The sequence below is a fragment of the Octodon degus genome, unplaced genomic scaffold (genome assembly GCF_000260255.1).
Source record: "Octodon degus isolate 3935 unplaced genomic scaffold, OctDeg1.0 scaffold00014, whole genome shotgun sequence".
NCBI classification, from domain to species: domain Eukaryota; kingdom Metazoa; phylum Chordata; class Mammalia; order Rodentia; family Octodontidae; genus Octodon; species Octodon degus.
In genome coordinates this window covers 27044471-27071262 of record NW_004524590.1, presented here as the reverse complement: position 1 = coordinate 27071262, position 26792 = coordinate 27044471, and the positions used below count along the sequence as shown (strand labels likewise).

Genomic DNA, 26792 nt, shown 5'->3' with positions numbered 1-26792 from the left:
AGCTGCAGCCATCAAAGCTGAGCCACATTGCTGCCCATGCTGATAGCTGGGGAGAGCAAATAGACTGTTGAGTTCTGTATCACACGCAGACCGTGAGGTGTGGTGTCTAAGCAGCCACTGGTTTTAACGCCAGCCCCTGGGGGTTTAGGCTCATTTGCAAACTGCACATGCCTGACCTGGCTTCTCATCACATGGTGCAGCCCTTGTGTCTTTGCCAACATGAGATCCAACTTCTCAGAGATGTATGTGACTAGGCCATCTCCTCTCCTGGCCTGTCTCTAGTGGCTGTGTAATGTAGGATGGCCTGAAACTCATGGCAATCCTTTGCCTCAGCCTCCCAAGTGCTGAGATTATAGGCCTGTGCCACCACACCCTTATACCTGCTAATCCCTTCTTTATAAAGAACTTTACTTGTTAGTCCTCCTGATTAATTCACTTAACTACTAGGTGTACTCCTTCTATCACTTAGAAGATGTGTTCTCTTTACTCCCAGCCTCAATTATGAACTTTGCGTTGATGACCCACACATTCCTGCCATCTCCTCACTGACTTTTCTCCTGAGTTTCAAATTTGGCCACTTGATAACAATTACATCTGTACCTCCTGTACCCCACCTGTACCTCAGGTTCAATACATAAGCCTGTATTATCATATTCCTCCACCCAGCCAAACAATTCTGTGTACCTTGTTTTGTATTCCTCTCTGTATGGACTGCTGAATAATCTGAGACAAGTAAATTGCCTAAAGTTAAACTGATGGTAAGATTTGAACAGAGGTAGGATGGCTCCATGGTTTGATGTGCTCTACCTTCTCTGGCCGGAAAGGCTGCTTTTCACTTTAGCATTATGATAATAAATCTCTTCCTTCTTACGGCAAGTGATGTATATTGTGGGATCTGAAAAACTTATTCTTGGAAAAAACGAAAGACTTACTTTATCTCATTTGAAAATTTTATTCAGCTACAACCTGACTTAATACAGTATACACTTTTAAAATTCAGTTTATAATAATTCATCTATAATATATTGCTAAAATTCCCTGAAATAGGTATAGGTTTTTATAAGCTACAGTATGACATAAACTGTTATATATGCCACTTGAAAAAAACATTTTGATACATATTTCTTCTATAAATTTAAAAATGTGTATAGTTGGTATTTTTCCATCAACCTGATCTCTTACAAAAATTAAAAAAAAAATCTAGAAACTTGTGGAATTGGTACACTGCATTATTTATAGTGGATACTAAGTATTACTGCAGTTACTTTGATTGGTTACATAAACATATCAGAAGTCAAGGCTCTTAAATAGAGTGCTGTAATATATGGTATGGCAACTGCCACCTGTGTTGGGAAATATAAAAGAAAGAAAAAAAATCCTTTGTTTTGTAGTACGTATGATTAATAGCTTTCTACCTTACAGGAATTGGCAGAAACTAGGCGGAGCAAGTAAAATCTCATATTCTAAATACTTTAGACTTACACTAAAATCAAAGATATTTTGTACCTTAAGATTAGCAATGAATTGGTACATGTTTTACATCTAGCAGTTATATGAATTTTAGAGGAAAATAATGAATAATGAAAGAAGATATTTATAGTTATGATCAATCAGTGGAAATCATAGTTTATGAAGAAACCAAGCTGTTCTTTGGTATTTAAAATTTGGGAACAAATGTTAATTACCATTCAAAGTGCCAGATTGGCTGCTTTCATTAATTACTAATAAATTACGTGCTCATGTAAAGTTCAGTTTCCTGAAAGCAAAAATCTGATATCATCTGAATCAATCTTGGCTATGTAGTACAGGTAACATGAAAAGGCAAAGTCCTTCTTACATTTTAGAAATTGATTAAGCACGGTGAACCATATTTCTTTCTTCAATACACAGTATGGTTATTTAACAAAACTTATTTTTTAAAGTTTCAAATTGGTAGATTTTCTTATGTTTGAAATTTCCTTCATGAATGTTTTATTGTAGTAAATGATCTCCATTTAAGAATATCTTCCTCAGGAATACCACCATAGCAAGAATATACAACATATATAATACATATTATTAGGGATATATATATATATATATATATATATATATATATATATGGCTCTTTTATTGTTCCTAGTATTGCAATTAACTTTTACCCCAGGACTTTTATCTGTAGATGCATTTTTAGAGAATGATTCGTATACTTTAGTTAATTCTTATACATCTTGATGTTACATTCCCAAGCTATTCAAGAATACTTTCTCAAATTTTAATTAGTTGTTAATTTTGTTTCTTGCACTAGTCTGCTATTAATTAGATGTGCCTTATCCAACCAGATGTTTAGAGGAAAAAAACCACCTTTTTTTGACGGGTACTAGATATTTGCCCACTAAACTGTCCCTAGGTGATCTATAGAGCAATTCTATGCACCTATTATCATGAAACACTTCTACTCAATTTTCTTTTGGCCATAAATGTCATATAACACTAGGCATATCCTCCCAGAGGGACACTATCAGCAAAGAAGTATTATTAAAAACTTATTTCTCTAGCTAAACAAAAAGGTTACTCTTATCTCCAAATTATAAAAGAAGACGATGCTTCTAAATGTTTCTTTTCCTCTAGGTTTAAATGCATAGAAATGAAGCCCATCATGTGAAGGTCTAATTGGAAGGAAAACTAAGACGATTCAGGGAAAATGAATGTCTTCAACATAGCTAAATCCCCAATATATTTTTTGTTTAAACTATGTGGAACGGGAACTTGAGAAAGAGCTTTCTCTTTGTTCCTTTATTTAGTTTTTGAATGAAGCAAACAGTCCTGTCTGGTCTATGTACCTTCACATCTCTTGTTTATTGGTGAGATCTGCAAAGATTTTCATGAGTTGAAGTAAAATAGTCTGGGTCTCACTGTAAATTGCTGTGAAATTGATAGTAGGCTTATGTCCATCCCAACCCAACTTTGATCCCTTCAATTTGGCTGCCACTTTGCTCACCACATGTGCTCACAATGGCAAATACTTATAGTTAAAATAACAAAACTGAGGGTGGAAATGTGGCCAGTGAAACTGTGTAAATAAGTACTAAATCACAGTTGACTTATAGGTAGTCACCAGCATGTACTCACACCATCACTTATAAATGTGTGGTAGGAATCCATAAACTCAAACTTCTGCAGTCAGAATGTCTAGTCTCTAGATATATTTATCAGTATATTAATTAACAGGATATAAAGACATCTTTAATGGGTTAAGACTGTGATAAAAGTAATTTTGTGGAATAATTTTTAGTAATATCATTTTGAACTTACAACATGAAATTTGAGCCAACCACTATTTTTGTATAAATGGTGAAATGATTAGCGATACTGAAGTATTATATCTGCCTTGTCTTTGTTTTACCTACTCGTTCAATTATTCCTTTATTTTCCAGGAAGCATTGCCATCATTGTGCCTCTTGTCCTCTTGGTGACTTTGATAACTACCTTAGTAATTGGTTTAGTGCTGTGCAAGAGAAAAAGAAGGTAGGAAGCAACACTTTGGATGAGTATTTAGGGGGTAAATCATACAAAAGTTGCAAAAATGACTATTAAAAATTCATAAAGTGACAAGTTATTTCAACTCCACAAACCTGTGTTTTCTAAATAACTGTATTCATTTTATTTCAAATGATTATAATTACATAACTGTTCTCTCATATTATGTTAATGGACTGGCTCCAATTATGCTAACAAATGACCAAAGGCTCATCGTCTTTAATATTTTGGTAATAATGTTTCAGCTCATCTAGCATTATGTGAAAGATCAAAGATGTCTGAAGTATACTATTATATATTATTGTGTATGATTGATAACAGTAGTACAGTGATGAGGATTTGATTCTGAATTGTATGTCATAAATTGTCTATTTCATTAACAAACAATACAATATTTTACTCTGTATCTCACAGGAAGTATCATTTCGATTTATAGAAGCATAAATAATGACAAGGAAGGTTATATGTAGAGTTTAAACTGGGAATAGATTTTTTTAATTGATTTTTAAAAAATAATTTTATTGAGAAACAAATAGCAATGACACAGTTTCAAAACCAATTAGTAGGACAGTTCCAATAATTAATACATTGCATATTGTTGTGTTAGTGGGTATTCATTGTACAAGATACAGACATGATATCCTGTCCACAGGCACTATTAGTACAAATTTTTCTATTAATGGAATAAGAGAATGTAGATGTATATCTATCCTATTTTGAATATAGAGATACAAAATGGCCCTTCATTTGTATCCCCTTTTTCTGTTTAGTTTTGTCCAAGATGGGTATTCCATTGTCACTTAAATATTATAGGTGTGTGAATTCAACAAAATATTCCAATATAGTCCAGTAGGCCATAACAGTAGTGGGTTTTCTGTAGGACTGGCAATGTCAGAAGTTGTTGACTTGAGCCCTTTACAGCTCGGCATATTAATATGACTGTGCTTTTTATACTTTGTTTTTGTACTTGTCTGCTGGATGGTTAAGACCAAGATAAAGCAAGACCTATATAAAAAGAAATTTAGCTTTTGTATCTGATGAGGTCAATCAAATCCCCTCAGGACTTATCCTGAAACCCTGTACTGCAGTTTGTAGATCCTTGTCAGTGTCAACCCTGTGGATGAGCATGGCCATTGCCTGACCAAAGTGCTCTCTGTGAAAGCCTGAGAGAATGTTTTCTCTCCATGTGACTCTCTACATCATCGATCACCTTCCTCTTTCGCCGCATAATCTCCTTGATCAGAAAATTTGGGACACAATTGAGTTACATGATGTTACAGTACAGGTTCTCCTAAGTCCTGACTCTTCACTGACCTTGAAAGGTTAGGGCCAAAATGTTGATTCCTGGCAACCCTTCTTTTTCTTTAATTTTTGACCTGCAAACTTAGATTATTAACCCTCCAGAAGAGAAGCTTGTTGTTATTACCCTACTACATAGGCAGTTGAGTTTAATCTCTCTATCTATCTGAATATCAAACATCTTAGGCATAACATGGAATAGGTTTTAATTGATTTTTGAATTGTGCAAAAAGAGATTCTGGACTTTTGAATTTGTGGTAAATTAACAATGTATTTCGAAGTATGTTTGCCAATATTTTGTTAGAGATCGTATCAGAGAAAATGAAAAAAATACAATTTGTAAAAGTAAATTGGTAAGTGCTCAATAATATGGTATTAGCTATGCAAGAAAATTGAAAGGAAAAAAATATTTCCAAAATAATTGAATTATAAAAACGTGCATTTTTATTTTCATAGATTTGACAAATTTTATATATTTCAAATTAATTTCATTTATCAATTTACTTATAGTTGGTGGGTTAAATAAATCAGTAAATTGATAAATAGGGTCATTTTATTACTTTGAATAGTGATAGCTTACATAAAGGGCACTCGTGTTCATATACACATATTCTAGGACAAAAACCATCAGAAGACAGCCTATTATCAACGGAGGAATAAATGTAGAAATTGGCAACCCATCCTATAACATGTATGAGGTGGATCATGACCACAACGATGGGACTCTTTTGGATACAGGCTTCATAGTCGACCCAACAAAGGTAAGACATGTAGGATGAAGGCTAGCTAAGGCCCACGCTCTTCACTGGAAACTTAGCCTAGGACTCTGGATCTTATTATTTTTAAATAACTGAAGTTGTAGTAAAGGTATCTAGAATTCATGCAGTGATAATAGTCTCTTCTAAAGAAAACATACAAGATAAAATTCATTCACATTGAGCATGCCAGTTCACATGTTTTATAAAACATTAACTCATTTGGTTTATAAAACTGCACAATCTACTTAAAATAGAGCCCATTGAAATGTGTTAAAATGTGTGCACAGTGAAATTGTGTGTTGTTATGAAAGTGTTGGCTGATTCATTTTTCAATATAAGAAGGGTACATTGTCAAAATAAGTATTTTATTTCCAATTGTGTTCTACTGAAGAACTCACTTAGATATGTTGTTGGGTTTTATATAACCAATTTTTGAGAACTATATTTTTATCTGCTGAGATATCTTTCTGGATTTGAATCATATTACTGGTACATGTTGTTTACAATGAAGCAGCATTTTGAAAGTGTCTAGTGTTTCTTATTACTCTGTGTGCAAATGACATAAGCATAGGGATAGAATATACTGTTGTCTTCCAACCAGTTACTCATATTACCACATATATGCATGTAAAATTGGGAAAGAAAGAAATGTATAAGAAGTTAAGACGAGAAAAACTGCAAACAATTGAAAAAAGGAGACAGAACTAAAACATTAATTGCTTCTTTCCATAGATTAGCAGAAATGCACAGTACAGTTGTCCAAATAAATCACTTTTTATTGTATGGATAAAACTAAAATTCTTAGAAAGCACTAGAATGATTTTCCTAATTAAAAGTGATACTATATGTTATTCCTGGATCTCAGTTTTTTTTTCATAACTAATTCTGATAACTGTGACTCTAAGAAGCATTTTCTACTTGAAAAGTAAAGACTATTCTATTTATATTTCATTTCAAAATTCATTTATGAAGCAAAAATATCTAATACATAGACTTGTGAGATTATTTGAATTTTTTTATCTTTAAGGTGGGACAGTGTCTCCCTATCCAGTTGGCCTTGAGATCCCTTTGAAGCCTGGGCTGAACTCAAACTAGCAATGATCCTTTTTGACTCAGCCTCAAAGTGCTGGGTTTACAGGCATGTGCCACCATTCCCAGCTTCTTTGAGTTTTTTCTTAAAAAAAAAATAGGGCACACACAAAACAGCCAGCATTCATAAATGTACCATAAACAAATGAAGATGCATCTTAAGTGATCTTTAAGTACTTCTTACTTTTTTTTCAAGGGGAGTTCACATTTTCTCTCCTTATTTTTATTTCTAGTGGAGAACATCAATTCAGTTTGGGTACTTACAGAGAAAAATTCTTTATTACCTCATTTTAAAACTTTAAAAAGTTTACTCCAGGAAAATAAAACTGTATTTCACTGGTGCCCAAATATATTTTAATGTATATAGTACTTACCACCAATTTGGTGACTAAGTAAAATTTCAAGAACTATGACTTAGAAGACTAATTTTAGAAGGCTTCTACTATTACAAATATAAATATGAATTGTTCTATAGGAGGCAAATTTGATTACAGAAAGCACTTCTAGTTTTAACAGGTATGGGGAGTAATAAAACTGAAGTTTACATTAAACTCATCTTAACAATCAAATAAAATCCACACACAATTTACAGTGTCATAATGTCCATACATGACTTAAACATATATAACTTGCTTTATATGTAAGGAATCAATTTGAAGAATCAATTTGATTACTTTCAAAGTGGGCAAAACTTTTGATTCAGTGATATAATCAAAAGGAGTGAAGTATATGATAGAGTCACTAAAATACATGGGCTATAAAAGTCTTCACAGATTAATGACAGAAATATTTACTGGCTTAATCTCAACATGCATCTCAATATTTCCCAGGAAATTTTCAGAAGGTTATAAGTAATTTGTAAAGAATTTACTCCAAATTCACATTTTTAGATTTATGGATAATTACAGAGGATTTTTTTAGAATTGTATAAGTCAAATTTTTCTGGAAAAAACAGATGTAATATAGACTTATTTTATGCAAAATCTTTTCAGTGGCTCCTTCCCTTTGTATATCCTTTGTAGCTACTCATTGTTAAGAACTGCTGCTTAAAGTTTTAAAATATATGCATATTCATGTTCTCCAAGTGCACATCTAATTTTCAATTACTAATAAGTACTGTATTATGAATATGAAGTAACAGATTGCATAATTCTGCTTTAAGCCCAATAAAGTCTAAAGCCAATGACCTTGCTTGGAGGCTTAGTTCAGCCAATATTACAAATGAGTCTTTTTTAAACTAAGGTCATGTTTAAAAGCTCAGACAAGTCTGTTTTTCTCTATTAAATTTAAAATTTGGCCTTTTCCCTAACATTATGAAGTGCTGATGATTCTTTAATTAGAACTGGTTGAGTTGGGCATAAGGGCCTGCCTGGCAAGCACAAGGTCCTGAGTTCAACTGCTGAGACAAAAAAAAAAAAAAAAAAAAAAAAAAGTCAGATATTTGCATGTCTAGATAGGTCCACTATGAGAACTCAGAATTTTTCTGTGTCAAACCTTAAATTTGGGAAGACTGGTATATTTTTTACGAAGGTTTAAATGTTGGTATTGCTTCATGGAGGAGGATGTAGTAAAATAGAAATGAGTAGAGATTGCTACATGCATAGCATCTCTGTCAGCAAGCTGGCCGTAACTGAAAGGTCTACCTGGGCAGCAAAGAGCCAACATTAACATTTCTTTTCTTTCTTAAGTTGTGAGTGTTAAGGTGAGCACAGTGTTCATGGCCTGGGGCTAGAGAATATTCTTATGTTACTTTTATCATTTGACATTTACAGCTATGAGAAATGCTTCCATGATATTCGATGAGAAACTAAAGTTTTCTGTTTATACACAGGCCAGGTATATAGGGGGCGGGCCCAGTGCTTTCAAGCTTTCACACACAGCGCCACCCATCTACCTAAACTCTGATTTGAAAGGACCACTAACCGCTGGGGTGAGAGAAGCATCTCATCATTCCATATCCATTCCATCACAGATCCCTCTCAGCAACAGTGTGATCACTGCATTTAGATGTTTATCTTTAATTATTTTTTAATTAAGAAGAGATTTCAAAACAGCATTTAATGGGGGCCTTGTGTGTCCCGTGTATACAAAATTACATATAAAACATCTTAATTTAGGAAAGATGTTAAGCAGAAATATTACTTCTACTACACTTTAAGATGGTATAGTCCCTTAATGAGGAATTCACTGTTCTTAGAAGAGAATCTTTAGTCAGAAATTTAAATTGAATACTTTAAAGTTAAATTAGCTTTTCTCACTCTTCCTCTTCCTCCTATCTATCTATCTATCTATCTATCTATCTATCATCTATCTATCATCTGCAACTTTAAAGTATATACCTTAAAGTGTATCATCATAATGAGAAATCAGAATGATCTAATAAAACTAGTTCCAAGTTTTCCTTTTTTGATTGGTAACTAATATTTAAGGAAAACTACTTTCTAAAATTATATACTTCACTTTATGTTTTAATGTATTTAGTACAGGGTCTACAAAGTCTCATTACACAAATTGGACTCATAGTGATCCTTCTGTTTTCAGCTTCCCAACCACTGGGATTACAGGCACATGTGACCATGCCTAGCCTGTCTATTTCACTTTAGGCAGGAAAGGAATCAAGTATGAATATCAACATTCCTAGGGATTAGTGTTTTTGCCTTGTTCCTGTTTCCCTTCAACTGTTTTCATTCCCATCTATCATGTGTGTCTCTTTTGCATGATCCAAAGTGTATTACTTCTGCACAAACCAAACAGGAAAAATTAATGTAGGTAATACTTTCTCGGTTAAGCTGGTGTTTGCTAAGTTCCGAGCATCGTATGCCTTTCCCAGCTTAAGGAGCTCACTGGCACTTGCCTCCATGGTACTTCAGAAGGTTTGGTCTGTGTACTCTTTACTGTGTGCTTCCCAATTCTTGGGAACTGTGCACAGATGCTTCGCTGAATGAATATAGGTTCTTTGCAGTAAAAATATTGCCCTTATTTTGAAGCATACTTTATTGATGAATGTACTTTTTCACTTTTATTCTCTTGTTTTTAACACCACTTTGAAAGATAATTTAAGAACCAAACAATTAGGTGAATTTTTGTATGCACACCTTCCCTGTCACTGATAGCTTGCAATGACAAAAAGAGGTGATGCAGACTGTGAGGAGCCACGTGACCTCAATATGCTTAGATATTTCCCAATAAAATGTCACTGAACGTAGCTTGCACAAATATTTCTTCTGGCTCTTCCTTTTACATCAGAGCTCCTGTTAGCTTCACAAGTTAAAGAACATAAAAGTGTATTTTTATCTAACAGCAGGTTAAACTAGACTAAAACCTATGAACATAAAATATGAATTGCATTTCAGTGTGTATTTAGTAGATTGGGTGCATATGAGTATGTACCATGAAAATGTAGACCTCTTACAAATGAGTCAAAAACTAATGAAATTATACTTATTGATTTTTTTTCTCTTCTTCAGCCGACAAATTACTCCAACCCAGTGTATGCAAAGTTGTACATGGACGGACAAAACTGTCGAAACTCCTTAGGAAGTGTTGACGAACGCAAGGAACTGCTTCCAAAGAAAATAGAAATTGGTATAAGAGAGACAGTGGCATAATCAGTGATATCTTTTATATGCTGTATAAATGTATAAAATATAAGGATTACTTTTGTATGTTCCAACAGTATTATACTTGTTTTGGCATCAGCATTACCTCCTTGTTTATCTTTTCCCTGGTAAAATTGTTTTCTGAGTATTTTGGTCTTAGTTTTTTGCTGATGACTATTGATTGACCATTTGTATGGTATTTTTATGAAAAAGAACTGCACTACAGTACAATTTCCAATTTGCTGCTGATATAATAACCTTCGAATTTGTTAAAATTAAAAACAATGTATTCCTTTGTAGTGTGAATATGAGCAATCTATTTTATATGAACTTTTTTGGTTCTACTTAATCAACAAAGTAATCTCTGCACTTTTTAATTCTATGGTCTAAATGCTGTACTACAATGTAATTTTGTTTACTTGTTTAAATTGATGGATAACAACTGAACGGACCACTCTCTTCTTTGACCATGAACTCTGATGCAGGCTTTGCAGAAAAAAAAAATGTAAAAAATGTAGCCCTCACAAATTCACTGTCACATGCTTTGAAATTAGCCTTAGGTTGCCAAGTGATAGATAAGAATTTTGAGGAAAAAAGTTAAAAATGTGTAAAATTAGTAATTTGCATGAACACAGATGACTACATTTTCCAAAACTTAGTGGACTCTGCGATATGCTGAATGTGCACATCCTGTAAGCAATAGTTATATTTCGGTGGTAGAACATAGCAAAACATAGCCAGAGGAGGACAGATCACTCTTGTGTTGGCATAGAGCTTTTGTGCTTCCTCGGTCCCGAGGTAGACAGCCAGTCTACAGCACAACAGGGTACTCGGTACTCATGTCTTAGATAGTTCTTCCCAATTGTATGCATCTCGTGGAGAATTAACCCAACCCCTTACCACACTGAACATTATTAAGGAATAATACAGTAGCACACAAATTGAGACAAGATTTTAATCATGTGAAGGAATTCTCTATGATCAGTGCAAAAGAAGAGGTGAAATATTCATTTTGGTCCAGAGTGATTTGTGATTATTTTCAAAGACAAAGTGACTAATCCATTATTTTCCCTACTCGAAATAAATTCCTCAGTGATCTTCCAAGACGTAGAAGAGCCAAATACCTACTCAAAGGTGGAGAGAATGAATGCTGTACCACTTGTTCTGGTACTCGGGTTTCCTTTGGGTTATACAAAACAAATGCACCCCATTTGGATTTTTTGTTTGTTTTGTTTTGTTTTTCAAATTTTGATTGAAAATACGATTTATTTATGTTGTATAAAAAGGATAGCATTTTTATACAAATATCTTTAAAGGCACAAAAGATTTATTCACAAATTGTAGAGGGCTTTTTGTTCCTCTGATAGACATGACTGACTTTTAACTGTCATAATGTATTAACCTAACAGATGAAATATGTTTGTGGTTGCTCTTTATCCCTTTGTACAAGCATTAAAACAAACTGCTGTTTTATAAGAAGACTTTTTGTTGTACTATGTGCATGCATACTACCTATTTCTAAACTTTGCCATATGGAGGCCTTTATAAACTATTGATTTATGTAATACTAGTGCAATTTTGCTTGAAAAAAAATGTTATGCATATCATAAAATTTTTCAGGTTCTTGTTTAAGTACATTTTTTAAATTGAACAGTATTTTTCATTTTGGTTATAATAGTCATTTTGCCTATGTTTCTACAATGAAGTGTTAAATACTTTATAAGAATTGTTGACTGACTTATTTAAATGAAATTCTACATATTTAAGTGCTCGTGTTGGTTAATTTTTAAAAATAAGACAATTCTTTCCTTTATGTGCTTTTACATTGTCCTAGAAACCATAATAGTGAGCATGATGTTTTCTATCCCTGGATCATTGTCTGTAGGGAAGGATGGAATCCAATGTCAGATTTTTCAAAGCAGCATAGAGGAAGTGTTTTCTCTGCCCTTGAAATAGAAGCATTGCTTTTTGCTTTTTCTTTTCTCATTGGACTTGCCTCAGACTCATAGTGTAATGGAAACATATAGGTTATATGAGCAGGAAGCTACCCTCCCTGTTCTTCAGAATTGCACATTATGGGAAACTGAGATTTCATCACATGAGACCTGACATTGTTCATTAAGTGCAGTGATCATTGCTGTGTACTTGGAGTAGGAGTCTGGAGACTGCAGAACTGAGTGTCTGATACTCCTGCACTGTCACACACTTACCTTTTCTAAAGAGATCTTTTAATAGGAGAGATGAATAAATGCAACTGAAATTAATGTTTCAAAGGTAAAGAATCCATGGGTTGGTACAACCTTGATCCAAGGAAGAGAATAAGCCAGAGGATAATAGCCACCCTTTGTGATATATGGCCAACAAACACCTGGCATCTATCATTGATAATTTATTTTTATTTGGGTTCCTGCAAGCCATACTCTAGGAAGCTCAGGCTTAATGAAGAGCCTGGTAGACTATCCACAAAAGCTTTATATGGTCATGACACTTACTTGGACATCAGCTTTGCTGCTCCCTGCAGATTCAGAATAATCATGCTAGAGTCCATTGTTTTTATTTGCAGCTAATTTATATTGAATCTGTGTGTGTGTGTGTGTGTGTGTGTGTGTGTGTGTGTGTGTGTGTGTGTGGCTGGCTCAGCCCACCCTGGAGCTGGGGCTGGAACAGCATGTGGTGCCAGGGACCAAACTGTAGTCCCTGTGCACTTGCCTAAATTTGCCTAAGCCGGTGTTTTACACAGCTGAGCTATCTTGCTGGTCTCCTACATTTAGTCTTTACCAGACCAAAATTAATTTTTCTGTTCCCAACCTTGTTGATATATGTAGTGTAATTTGTTATTATGAGTTCATATAAATTCTAGAAATTCAAACGTACAAATATGTTCTGCCAATAAAAACCTTCCTACCTAATTCATTTAAAAATCAGAAGGAGATACTTCATAAAAAGTAGTGTTTTCTGCAAAGTTTGTCCTCTACCTGAGTCTCTTTTCTTTGTAACCCTTCAATAGGGTAGAAGACTTGGCTTGATCCCTGCATTGCATCCATTTAGGTGATGATAATATCCTTCCCACTAAATTTACATCTAAAAATGTTTATAACTGTTAATAAATACCTTTTGCAAGTGAATTTAGCTTTTCAAAAAAACTGCTATTCTGGGGGCTGGTGAGATAGCTTGGTGGTCCACGTGCTTGCCTGGTAAGGCAAGGGCCCAGGTTTGACCTCCAGTACCACATGCCCTGTGGGCCCCAGAACCTGGGTACACAAAGCAGACCACGAAACCAAACATGGTGGTACACAGCTGTAATTCTGGGGAGGCTGAGACAGGGAGGATCACTAAGAGTCCTAGCTGTGTAGGGAGACTCTGCACCAAATGAATAAAAAATTTTCTTAAAAAATTAGAATTTAAAAAACCTAATCTTGAGCCCTATTCTTTCTCCTACTATTAAATGACTGAGCAGTTGAAGAGCTGTCATAACAGATCCATTATCAACAAAATCATGGCTTTCCCAGTTTTTATTCTAACACTTTATTGTTGTTTGTTTGTTTTGTGGTTTTTTTGTTAGTTTGTTTTTGTTTGTTTGTTTGTTTTTTGTATTTTAGGGAAGGATCTATGGGTTGCTCAGGGATCCCTACTAGATCGGACTTGTAGTGATCCGCCTGTTTACAGCCTCCCAAGAGCTGGAATAACAGGCGAGCACCCATGCCCAGTCTCAACTGCTATCTCAGCATGCCCCGGGGGAACAGGGATGGCACAACAGGCCCGGGTATTGAACCCCCAGCCTCTGTGCCTTCTTGCAGGTGCTTTAATCCGCTGAACTATTTGGCCAGCCCCTAAACCTTTAATGTTGATAGTGCCTACACTTTTAGCAAAGCGCCTACACAGTAAACAATATGCCATTATTAATGGGAAAAGATTCATATCAGAACATGAATAATTTCACATAAATTAGACCACATAATTTATACATTTTTAAAAAATTTAATATCACTGATGGTTGTGCTCTATTTTGCTTTATGTTTTATCACACGCTTGTTTTGATGATTCTTAACGTTAATATTTAACCTCACACTTCCTGCTAAGAATGATATTTTCCTTATTTATGATGATTTGCGGATGAAAAAGTGAAAGTCTTGTAATAGTTATTTTAAATGAATTATATAACATGCAAGATGCCCACAATTTCAAAATCCTTAAGAAAGATGGCATTCATGATCAAAGAAGTAGAAAAGCATTTCTTAATTTTATTATTCTTTTCCTCTCTATACTTGCAAACATACCCTATGGATATAAAATTTTATGCTTCTCCAAGAATAATATTAATATTGACATTCAAATTTTCTGTATGGTTTCAGATAAAAGTTTAAAATTTAAGAAAACAAGAATCTTTCAAAGACAAATAAGACATAGTCAACAGTTTTTTAATGCAGTTCTTTTGATATTATGCCCATTTCAAATTAATTTCTTCCTAATGACTTTCTCAATAAGACACAATATATTTCAATATGTAGATTAATAGTTTTAGTACAATGTGAATTTTTGAATTGTAACTTTCAAGACGTGTGAAGTTCAAGGATTTCTTTATGAAGTTGGTTTTAGAGTTATATAATGCAAAAAGTATTTCTTCCAATTATTTGTAATATGAGAAAAATAATGAAAGTAGTCAAATATGGGTTATTTTTCCACTCTTCTACCACCTCAATTGTTAGCTTGACATAATCAGAGGAGTATGGGGCTGGAGAGATGGCTCAGTGGTCTAAAGCACCTACTTAGAACAAGTTTAGCAAAGCACAGGGACCACGGTTCAATCCCCCAGCAACACATGCCAGCCAGCCCCGCCCCCTGGTGGGCTGAGCTGGCCACACACACACACACACACAAATAAATAAAAAAATTAAAAAAAAAATAATCAGAGTAGTAGCTTGTCCCAGAAAAGATAAAGATAACTAAAACACATGTGGAAGGTGTTTTGTTCAGTAGGACATTTAGATTTTGATCTGTCCCTCTCCAAACACCGATCCTCATGACTTAGACAGTGCTACTCAGGTATCTAGCGCACAGAAAGAAAAAAGAAGAAATGAGTCATTTGATTTAGTTTTTCTCTGGGAGATATTATACTTTAGTGGCTGCAATTTATTCTGAAAAATAGTTTCTATTGAGTACCATCATTTTTTTTCCTATGCAGGCTGATCAAAAAAATCAAAAGAAAAATTGGTACTAAAGATGGCCTATTTGATAAATTCTATGCTTAGGATGTATTTATTCTACCTGATGGATAGTCTACTCTCTTAGAATGGAGTTGGGAGATATCACTGAACTTAAGTAATGCAATTCTGATGTTTTGGTCATTTGTTTACTCCAAGATAGCTTTTCAGTTGTAGTTTCTTCTGCACTTTCAATGCATAAATTATAAATCTCCTGATACAACTAGACTTTTGGCTTGCTTATGGAGTAGAGGTCTGGCTAGCCCACAATATAATTGTTCTAGACTTTCAGAGTATAGTGTCAGAAGTGAAAATGATATACAACTTACTAAGTCAATAATCTTTTTTAAGGTCAATAATCTTAACATTTATAAGTGAGACAATATTTTTCTTATACACTGAATAATCTATGAGATGTACTTGAGAATAAATTTATGAGTTTGAACTATAAGGGTTTTTACAGAAACAGTGTAAAAATACTATAAGGGTTTTACTTAGAAACAATGCATGAAATACAGGCTGACTGGATTAAGGAGATACCATGCATTTCAATGAATATTGTAGAAGTTAGGAAAGAAATAAATGGAAGCTCAGATTTCTGAACTGGAGAAACCATTATTCTTGCAATGTATGAATGCCAATTATGGTTGTAGAGACCACTGTGAATACTCTCTCTCTCTCTCTCTCTCTCTCTCTCTCTCTCTCTCTCTCACACACACACACACACACACACACACACACACACACTCTCACATGTACACATAAACACAGGTTTTGATATGCTATTAATTGTGAAGATAGATAAAATACGCCTTCTATTTTATCTAAATTTCAATCGTATTTACCTTCCCTGGCTTAAAATTGTAGACATCATTGCCCTTACACATAATAGTAACCAGTTTCTAGTCTGTGCTCCTTATTATAGAATCTTTGTCACCCTCTTTGCATATCACCTTCCTCCCAACATGAAGTTAGAGGAAGTCAACATTCCTAGTGTACTGTTTTCTATAACCAGCGTTGCTTAAAATTGCTATAAAGTATACTGACATTTAGAAAACAATATGTATAAGTGAGAAAAAATGTCACTAAGTATTCATATCCAAAATTTTAAAGTAAGTCTTTTTTCTCTCTGTACAATAAGATCTTTCACTAGGGAGATAGTTCAGCGGTCTTAGTGTCTACCTGACAAGCACAAGGACCTGGGTTCAACCCCAGTGCCTTGTGCCATGAGGGCCCCAGAATCCGGGGTACACGGTGTGGCCACCAAAACCTGACATGGTAGTGCACATGTGTAATCCCAGCACAGGGGAGGCTGAGACAGGAGGATCCCTAGGATAATGAGCTTCATGGCAAGACCCTGTAACAAATAAATAAATAAATAAATAATTTTAAAATTAAAAGAAAAATAAGGGCTTTTTCATTTTTATGCTCTCCTTATCTAACTCATATCCATAATATTTTTTTGATTCAATTTATGGTTACATTTTGGAAATGTATTTACAGATTTATTTGTCTATGCTTTGTCTTCTCTTTTTCAATTTCTTGAAATATTTCAATTATTTTAAATTAGTATTTCTGTTTTAAAAAGCCACTATTATTCTTACTGCATGAGTTCTCTAGTCTTAATTTTGTTTACTTTTACTGAAGTCTTATGTGTGTATTTTATCAAAAGTTATCTGTAGTATATTTGCTGAATTTTCACAAAGAGGCAAGTATCTCTCTAAAACTTTCAAATATTCATGTAAACTCAGCTGGATATACATTTTCAGAACTCAAAATTTTTCCTTCAGAATTAAGTTGACCCTGCTCCACTGTTTATAAGCATTCAACTTTTAAGGAATACTTCTCTACCCAAACAGATTTTTATATCTTTGTATTATTTCTTCCCATACATGAGACAGACAAATAAATATAATTTTAAAATTTTACCCAATATATGTATAACTTTTCATCATTTCTAAACCTAGCATAATACATGTTTTGCTAAAATTACTTTTCTGTAAGTCTGTCTTATTGCTTTTTTCAAATTATTTTCTTTTTCACAGAAACATCGACTATTCCTAGATTACATCTTTCTCTTTTCTTTATCACATACTCAATTTAGCTATTGTCTTCTCAATTTGCTTCATTTATTTTTCAAGATAATCGCAATGTTCTGGCATCCAGAACTGATCAATGCTTTTCACTGTAGCCACAATGATTTTGGTGAGTACTGAGCAGAAGTGTGTGTGCACATGTGCGAGTCCCTCCAGAATGAATTTCACTGTGGTCACAGAGTCTACAACTTTCTCTTCAGCAGAGTTTTGGGGTGTGTACTTGTTTGCTCATTTGAAACTCATTGCATTTTCTCCTCAGGTTTCTGTGGTGTGGAGTCATGGTGTTTGTCTGGTTTATTTCCCTCATGGTACCCCGTGGTTTTCAGATTTGCAGCAGCTCTCAAAGTCTATAGGACGATATCTCCATTTCCTTTTTATGGAATAAGTAGAAAACATAGTCCAAAAGATTTTTCCTTTTGTGTTTGTTAATGCCTAATTACAGAGAAAATGTTCTACTTGCAGAGCTGCTCACCCAGTGGGGCTGTAACCTTCATTTGTCCTCATCTCCTATCAGCTGTTTACCCTTTCATACCCTTGTAGGGCTTACCACACCCAGCGGATCCCATCCTCATAAATCCTAGTTGGTTTTCAAGAACGCTGTATGATCACTTTCATTGTCAGATCAGTGAAACAAAGAAACATAAGATGCCAAAGCTCTTGTGAGCCAGAACACCAAGATTCTCCCTGAGTTCACATCCACCAGCACCTCAAGTATCTGGCAGTGTGCTGTGGCAGCATAACCTTCCCCACACTCCTTAGAACAGCAGACTCCTGCAGGACTCCCACAGTGCTTCCTTTCCCTGAGCACAGTCCCACGTGTTTGCCATATTCTTCTGCAAGTATCCTTAGCTAAAGAAATGCAAAATGGTTGGGTCAAGACAGAGACCAGCTCAGGAATCTGACTATTCAGTAGAATGGCTGCCCACTCTTTTTTAATAAAGGTTCGAGAATAGAGGTAAAACATATAGCTTTTTTATTATTTCAAGACTGTTTATTGGGAAAAATATTGGTAGATCATGCAGGTTTATTACACATTAACTGTTCTATCTAAAAAGTCTCCATTGACTTTTTTGTCATATATTGAGTTGTCAGTATTTTGGGCCTTCCCATGTTTTTCCTAAAATTGAAAATGACTGAGTCATAGGCTTTTTGTTACATGAGTTATTAACTGTAGTTTTCTTTGTAAATTATCCCAGAGTAGAGTTTCCTTTCTTCTGTGTATGGTTTGGATTTTCAGCCTTAGCAACCCTTTCCATCTTTCAGATGCTGTTCTGTGTGGTGTATCAGATCACTTCCACTCCCGTACGTCCCTCTCTCTACAGAGCTAGACAAGGCATGCTGGGCCCCAGGCACAGCTTCTGTCCTGATGGCTGTGATCTCCCTGCCTTGCCCTTCAGCTGTACCCTTACACTTCCTGATAAAGAGAGTTCTTTTTAAAGTGCTCCTGTGATGAGCCTAACCTGGATAACACAAGATAAAATTCCAGTGTTCAAGTCCATAACCAGAGCCACCGCTACAAATATTCATTTCTATATAATTGAGCAATATCATTGAGGGACTTATTTTCTTCTGCCCAGATACATCTCAGCAAGGAGTGCATAAAAAATTAGTGATTGTTAGTTCTCTTGCCATAATAGTAAAAAATTCTGCAATTATTCTTTTCTCCGCTGGCCCCACATCTTCATGACCCACTCTTAGATGTGTGCACTCCCATTTTATGCAGGCTTCAGAATTCTTCCTCACTCAAATTGAGGACATTGATTATGTTTTAACTAACATTCCTAATTATCTGAAGACAGTGTGAGTGGGAGAAACCATGGGGAAGATAAAGATACCCACAGGAACCCACCTGATACGTATGTGCGTGCAGTCTATAGATGTGAAGTGTCACTGTCCTCGAGAACAAATATCAGTCAATGTTGAAGTGTCTCTGTTCCTTCCCTTACGTGATTCTGTGTTTCTTCTTTCATTTTTGAATGTCTCTGAGGAATAAGGCAAGTTTTACATAGCACTGACCAATTCAATCATACTTAGCTGTGTGTCTTTTCTACTTCTTGTTTTCAATACCTATTCCCCAAATCACCACTCAATAAAAGCTATTTAATTCCTATCCCTATCTCAGAATTTGTTGTGAGAATTGAGAAATGGCTTTGCAAAGAATAGAAACAGGAAATAATTCTAACACAAATGAACTCACAAGTCAAATATTATAATCAGCCCTTTGGAATGAAAACTGTAGAAATCTATTCATAACATGTGGTAGCATAATAAATATGAGCCCGTTTGCAGTGATGAGTAGGCATGAAGTACACACAAAAGATGAAGTTGTGGCTTGATTGCTGGTTGTAGTACTTCAATAATACAGGGGACTTTAGTAATTGCAATGCTAATTGTTTTATTTAAGCGTTAAGAAAATTATCAGAAGGACCAACAAGCAACTCAAGGCATACTCTATGTCAGAAGGCCAAGATAGGGGCCAGGGAGATGGTTCAGTAGAATAAGTGCTTCCCTGGCAAGTGCAAGGGGCTGAGGTCTATCCCCAGTTCTGGAAAAAAAAAAAAAAAAAGGTAGAAGGCCAAGATAGAAACATTAAGAGATCCCCATGTTAAGATCTTCTGCCTTACTACACTGAAAGGCTTGGACTTTCATTTTAGATGGAGTAAAGCTAAAAGGTAGGACTCTGTTGGAGCCTTAGCTTTTTACTCATAGAAGATAAAGAAAAGGATATTTGGGTAAGTGAGAATAAACCTTTCAATTTTCTGAATTTTTATAAATCCTCCAGAAAAACACCTACCCCACTGCTGCAAGGAGGCAACAAGGGGAGAATCTGTGAAAAGTGCCTGGGAGACTGAAGCCCTGTACAGTGTTCGTGCTTATTCTCCCTGCAGATTGTCCTCACAGTAATTGTGTTGAACTAAGAGACCAGCTCAAGCAAGGAAGTACCCTACTGTTACAAGAGGAAGTGGAAGAAACTTTTAATTTGAGAGAAAATGCACTCAGGAGTACAGCAGGAAGAGAGAATGAAAATGGAGAATTTATGCAACATCAAGGCAAAAATATCTGGAGCTATTTATTTCATATTTCTGTAATAGATCCCTACATACTGGGAAATCGGTAGGCCTCAGTAAATGAAATAGGGCTTTTAGAACTGCCTTAACAGAAAACTGACGGTTTAAAGGTTAGAAGGGGTTTGTAGAAATATTAAGATTGGTTGCATATTAAATTCTACTGAATGGACCAGCACTGTCTTATGGGAAGTCAAAAAAATTATGCTCTCTTCACATAACTGTCAGTAGGACTGGTAAGATTTTAGGATGACAGGCTGTAAGTTGCAGCACTTTAACCAACAGAAGAAAAGTAGACATACTTAGTGTTAAGTCAGCAAGGTTGAAGTAGCAGGTAAAGTGTCTTTGTGCCTGTGGCAATAGTTGACAGATCAATGAATTTCTACATAACTAGACTGATTTGCAGCTTGTTAGATTGTTACTTAGCCGCTCACCTGAAAGTAGAAGGAAACTTCAAGAAAGCAAGTAGATTGATATCATTCACATCAATAGGGAAAATTCATTAGCACTTACCTAACTGCAAGTCCAGAAAACTAGAAAACAATAATTGAAGGACAGCCAAATACTGAGGGAGAAGAAATATGGGCCTCTAGTCTTTGCCCTGATTTTCATCCATTGCCAAACTCACATTGCAATAGGGAAGAAACCACTCAAAACTTTTGAAGGTCATTGAATGTAGCTACCATGAGGATAGCAAGATACCAAAAATTGATAATTGTCTTACTTACTTTTCTCATTGCTGAACAAGATAGGTAACACCAAGGAAAGTTTTATTTAGCTCACTGCTCGTAGAAGTTTTAGTCCATAATCAGCTTGCTTGAAGGTAGAGTGGTGTGGTAAAGGAGGAACAGTTCATGGAGACAGAAGATACTAAAAGCAACAGGAAAAGAGGGCTGGCAAGACTCTTTACCTCCCTTTTACTGTATGCAAGCTGCCACTCTAGGGGAAGTGTCGCATTCACACCCTTAATCCCAACATTGGACTATGAGTCAATCACACATCCTAGAAAGCCACTCCCAGAAGTATGTGAGGCTTTAGGAGGTCATCTAGACAAACTAGAACAACTTTGCTCTGTTTAGTAGAGCCTTGTGAAGGTAAAGTAGTAAGTAATGTTATGGCAAAAGTCCAGCTCACGAGGTGCATTCAAGGATCAAGCGTATTTAGGGAGCACAGAGTAGCTATGCTGTGGCCACTCAATTAATACACAGTTGGGCTGCGTATATGATATATGTTACATTTGACAGAACCCTGACCAGCATTTATGGATTTGTGGAGTTTTTAAAAGCAATTATAAGAAGGGTTAAGTGTATTTTCCTGAAACTGCCACATCCTCTGGCCAAAACAGTAAATCAGGAGCAGCAACATATTCCTAGAGGAATTGCAGAGACTAGCATCAAAATCAAATAAGTAAGCCATGGAGCAGTAGTAATGCTCTTAAGACATTTGTAAATAATTAAGCAAATAAATATACTACAACAGAAGATGCGGTCTGACATAAAATGAGTTATAGATGTGAATGCACATTTAACCAGATAGGACATTTCTACAGGGACAAATCAACATAGACTGTGGCACATTTTTTCATATTACTGATCTGACAAGTACCTTCTTTTTGATGTCTAACATAAGGACAATTAGAAGTCCATGTTTATGGCTGACAAGATAGCTTTGCAGTCTAAGTGCCTGCCTGGCAAGCTCAAGGACCCAAGTTCTATACCTAGTACTTCATTCCACACCAGCCCCAGAAACCAGGGTGCATGTGCCAGCCACCAAAACTGGGTGTGATGGCACATACCTCCAATCCCAGTGCTGGAAGGCTGAGACCGGCAGATCACTATAAGTCTGAACTGTGTAGCGAGACTCTCGACCAAATAGAAAATAAATGTTAAAGAAAAAAGTTCATGTTTACGTTTAAAAATAATAATATACATTCACAGTTGGTCCTAGATATATTTTCACTTTCTTTTAAGATCCTTGATCTCTCCCACTTTGCTGAGATCACTTTAGATGAGGAAGATATAGGGAATGTTAATAAACACAGGTAGAGCCAAAGCAAACTTCACAGATTAATAAAATGTTTGCAGTTTTATGAGTTTTCAATTTTTTTCCAAGTCTCCCATGTTAGTCTGCCTATCACCATTATAAAAACTGAGATGATCAATTCATAGAGACAAATTTTTCATCCAATTCAGTTTCAGAGGTTCCTATCCATGAGCATCCGCCATGAGGGAAGGGCTGCTTTCAGGAGCCCGGCGGTGTTGCCAGATGGCAATGGCAGGAAGTATGTGGCAGAATGAAAGAGCCCACCTTATGGCTTGAAGCGAGGAGAGGGGTGAGGCAGCCCCAAAAGTCCCCCAGAGAGGTTTCTCCGAGCTGAAGCCTGCTGGCCAGGCCCCAGCGCTCCAGCGCTCTGTCTCCTCTCAACAATGTCTCTCTGGAGACCACAGCTCCAGCACATGCGCCTTTGGGAAGCATGTAAGCTCTGAACGAAAGCAGCCAATGTTAGTGTGAGGAGCTGTCTACACAGCGCGCTCATTGCACAGTCAGAGTAAACTGAAAAGTCATTCTCACCTAAATGTCCTTATTTCAGGAAATTGAACACAAAATTATTGGGGTGTTTAGAATATTATCTCAATTCTGCACTCAGGTTTTATGTTTCTATTGAATTTTAGTTCATGAATGCTGAATTAATTGCCTTTTATTTTGTCTTTCTTTTTTTAATCCAGGGAACAAATTTAGGACAATGAGCTCACTAGGCAGGGATTTATGCCACTGAGCTATTTGTTTCCCTGGCCCTGAAAGAACATTTTTTTGTACCAGAAATCAAACTCATGACATTGTGCTTACCAAGCAGGTGCTGTGCCACTGAGCTATATCTCTGGCCCTTGCCTTTTATTATTTTAATGTATTAAAATATAATCATTTTAATATGTTAACATCTCTTTTCAGGTATAATGAAGGTATATTCATTTGCCTACAGATTTCCTTCCTGCTGGTTTTCATATTTTTCTTCTTAAATCTTATACTTTTATACTGCACATGGACTACCAAAGAAAACATACACACTTTTGAATATTTATGATGATGTTATTAGTTAGTTATAGGGCAATGCCTATACATGGACATAATTGTTTCTTTGTGGCCCATAGCAAAATATAAAATGAACTTAGAATCTTGTACTTGTAAGTAGATGTAAATAAATACTTGAAATGAATGTCTTCAATAGACTCAGGAAGACAGGATCCTGACCCATGACACCCAGTTAATTAGTACAAAGGAAGTAAATCTAGACAAACAGCCTCCCTATTCATTTGATAGCTAATTAAAATTCGTGTCCTGTCCAAATCGTTCAACTCTCAATTACAATTAAATATGCAAGGTTATCAGAAGACAGCAAGCAGAAATCTGAAAACAATCTTCTCCTTAATAGAGCAAACACATCACAGAGAGTTATATGTGATAAGGGAAGGTTTCATATACCAGTTTGCCGTGTTCTCCATAGACCACACCCACAGGGCTCTAGCAATGCAGTGCCGTTAGTGATCCTGGAATATAATCAACTGTAGTCATCTCAAGGTTCAACTCCAGTGAACTGTTGAAACTTGTTTGTGGAACCCCCATAAACTATTTACTATAACAGTCTGACAAAAATCTGTCAAGATTTGCTTGTTGCTCTAATGGTATTGGTTAACTTTATCATAAAATTAATGATGCACTTAAAATAAAGAGATTTATGATATCTGAGTGCATTTTTAATTGAGTTAATCCAGTTAAGTAGCATACAACCAAGAAAACTCTCCCAAATTACCTCCTCCCTTTTTGACTATACTCTTCAGTAGTCCATTAAAATAATTATCTCACTTTTCTTCAGTTCTTGTCTTTGTATGCTAGACTGCATTTTTCATAAAATGACTCAATTGTCATGAATATAAAGTTAGGTGTGTTGCTTAAATTAACCTATGAATAGATGCCTTCTGACCCTTAGAGTGAAACTTTATTACATGTATTTAAGACGTACTCCTCTTTTTTTTATTTAATTTTTATTCTTAAAATCTAGAATCATTTTATTCATCATCACCAGTTGAATTTTTAAAAGCTGTTGATGCATTAAGTCAAGTACTGAAGAGACATTGATGAAAAGGCCTATAATGAAAATGCTAAATATCCTGTTAACCTTAATGGTATAATTACAACAGGGATGAAGAACAACACAACTTCTGTGCTCTTCTGATAGCTAAATCTGTAACAGAGATGGCAGTGTAAAGGCTGTAACAAGATCCGATCAAATGTGTATTATTTCTTTATCTAAAAATCACTCTTGGGGCTGGTGAGATGACTCAGTGGTCTAAAGCACCTACTTAGAACAAGCTTAGCAAAGCAAAGGGACCACAGTTCAATCCCCCAGCACCACATGCCAGCCAGCCCCACCCCCTGGTGGGCTGAGCTGGCCACACACACACACATATACACACATAAATAAATTTTTAAAAAAATAAATAAATAAATAAAAATCACTCTTACTGGACTAGATCTACCATGGGCCAGTTTCCACTTACAGATTTTTCGGACTGAGATGGGATATAGTTACTGACTGCTGTATCTAGTTGAGTGTGTGGCAGGAAGGATGTGCCAAGTTTGAAACATCCTCTAGTGTAGGTTTCAGCAAGAGCACATTGTCTCATTTAAACAGTAGAAGTATCTGTCAAATCATATTTAATATTTTTCAAATATGCATAGGCTACATATGGAACTTTTGTTTACACAAAGAGATGGAGAATTTTAGGCCTATAATTGTAATCAAACAGGGATGATTCTTAAAATGAATGTCATCTCAGGCTGGGAATATAGCTCAGTGGCATGAGCATCTGGCCTGGCAAGAGCAAGGTTCTGAGTTCAATTCTCAATACAAAACAACAACAACAACAAAACTGGCATCCATTGATCTATAAATACTAGGTACTTCTTTTCCTTATCTGCTTTGTTAATCAATTTTAATCACTCTAACTAATAGAGATAAGTTGTCATTAATATAATTGTTGCTGTTAAAGCATTGGTGATTTGAATAAATATTAAGGTATTTATGAAATATGCATTTTAACCAAGAAAAACCTGACTTTTCTGTCACTAACTCTTTGGAATAAAACTATGGATCTAAACTCATGAATGATTTCTATGATCCTTTAGAATCATTACTGTGCCTGTGAGGGTGGTCCAGAAACACCACATGGGCAGGCATGGCACTTTCTTTTGATAACTACATATCAACATACCAGATACATAGTGAAATATCAGAACACAGTGTACCTGAGAACAATTTTAGCTCTGTATATGTATATATTTATTCCACATAAAATCTCAGACTAGACCATTTCATGAATTTTTTTCAGTGCATTAGGCCTCATATACATTCTCCATGTTGCTAATATGTGTTAACTTTGTGCACCTAAAATTGATATTTTTCAGTGTTCAGGAAGAATTTCAAGAATACAATATTTTTATGTATTCAGAAACATTCTATGTATGAGGTTTTAAAGTTAAAAAGAAGGTCCTATATACCTACTTTACCTACTTAATTTAAAATGAGGTCCAGTTCATGATGAATTCAGAAGAGATAGACAATTCCTAAAGCACTTATCCAAAAAGTTGTGTGCAATAAATATTCACCCCTTCACAGAACAGCTCTGCTGAAATTTTCTAATATATCATTCTTTGGGCTTTCTCATAATATCTGCTGAAGATTATAGAATATTCACTGATTGAAAATCCTTTCATATTTTTGTATTTCCTTAGAAAATATTCAACATGGAGCACATTGGTTTGGTTTTCAAAAAGCATGATAAATCCCCAAATCATTCTATGTTGACATTAATATGACCAATGCAGTCGGTCCTTTTATGAAAACTAAACCCTAAGCACTAAAAAGATCTGATTCCCTGGATCTTACACTAAGAATAGCTACTATTAGACACTTTTCCACAACTGGTACAAGTACCCTGATACCCACAACTACGCAGAGGTCAGTGTTGTTTTGGCTCATGCTTTATATAGGTTCAGTCCAAAGGAGATAGAGTGACCTACAAGATTTAATGTTTATCCCAATAGACTTCTGTCTTGCTCTAGTCTGACTCATTTCTACATTTTTTTATTCCTCCATTTTAGTTTTGGA

General features: G+C 35.3%; 1 protein-coding gene across 1 annotated transcript in view; it reads left to right on the top strand.

Annotated features, from left to right (window-relative positions):
* The window catches only part of LOC101574580 (low-density lipoprotein receptor-related protein 1B), a gene marked incomplete at its 5' end in the record, with an annotated part of 229660 nt that extends 219387 nt beyond the window's left edge, over positions 1-10273 (top strand). The window contains 4 exons of the mRNA XM_004626417.1: positions 3417-3507; positions 5435-5579; positions 8497-8595; positions 10133-10273. Coding sequence (XP_004626474.1) covers positions 3417-3507; positions 5435-5579; positions 8497-8595; positions 10133-10273 — 476 coding nt within the window. The remainder of the gene's footprint in view (positions 1-3416; positions 3508-5434; positions 5580-8496; positions 8596-10132) is intronic.
* Between the last annotated feature and the right edge of the window lie 16519 nt (positions 10274-26792).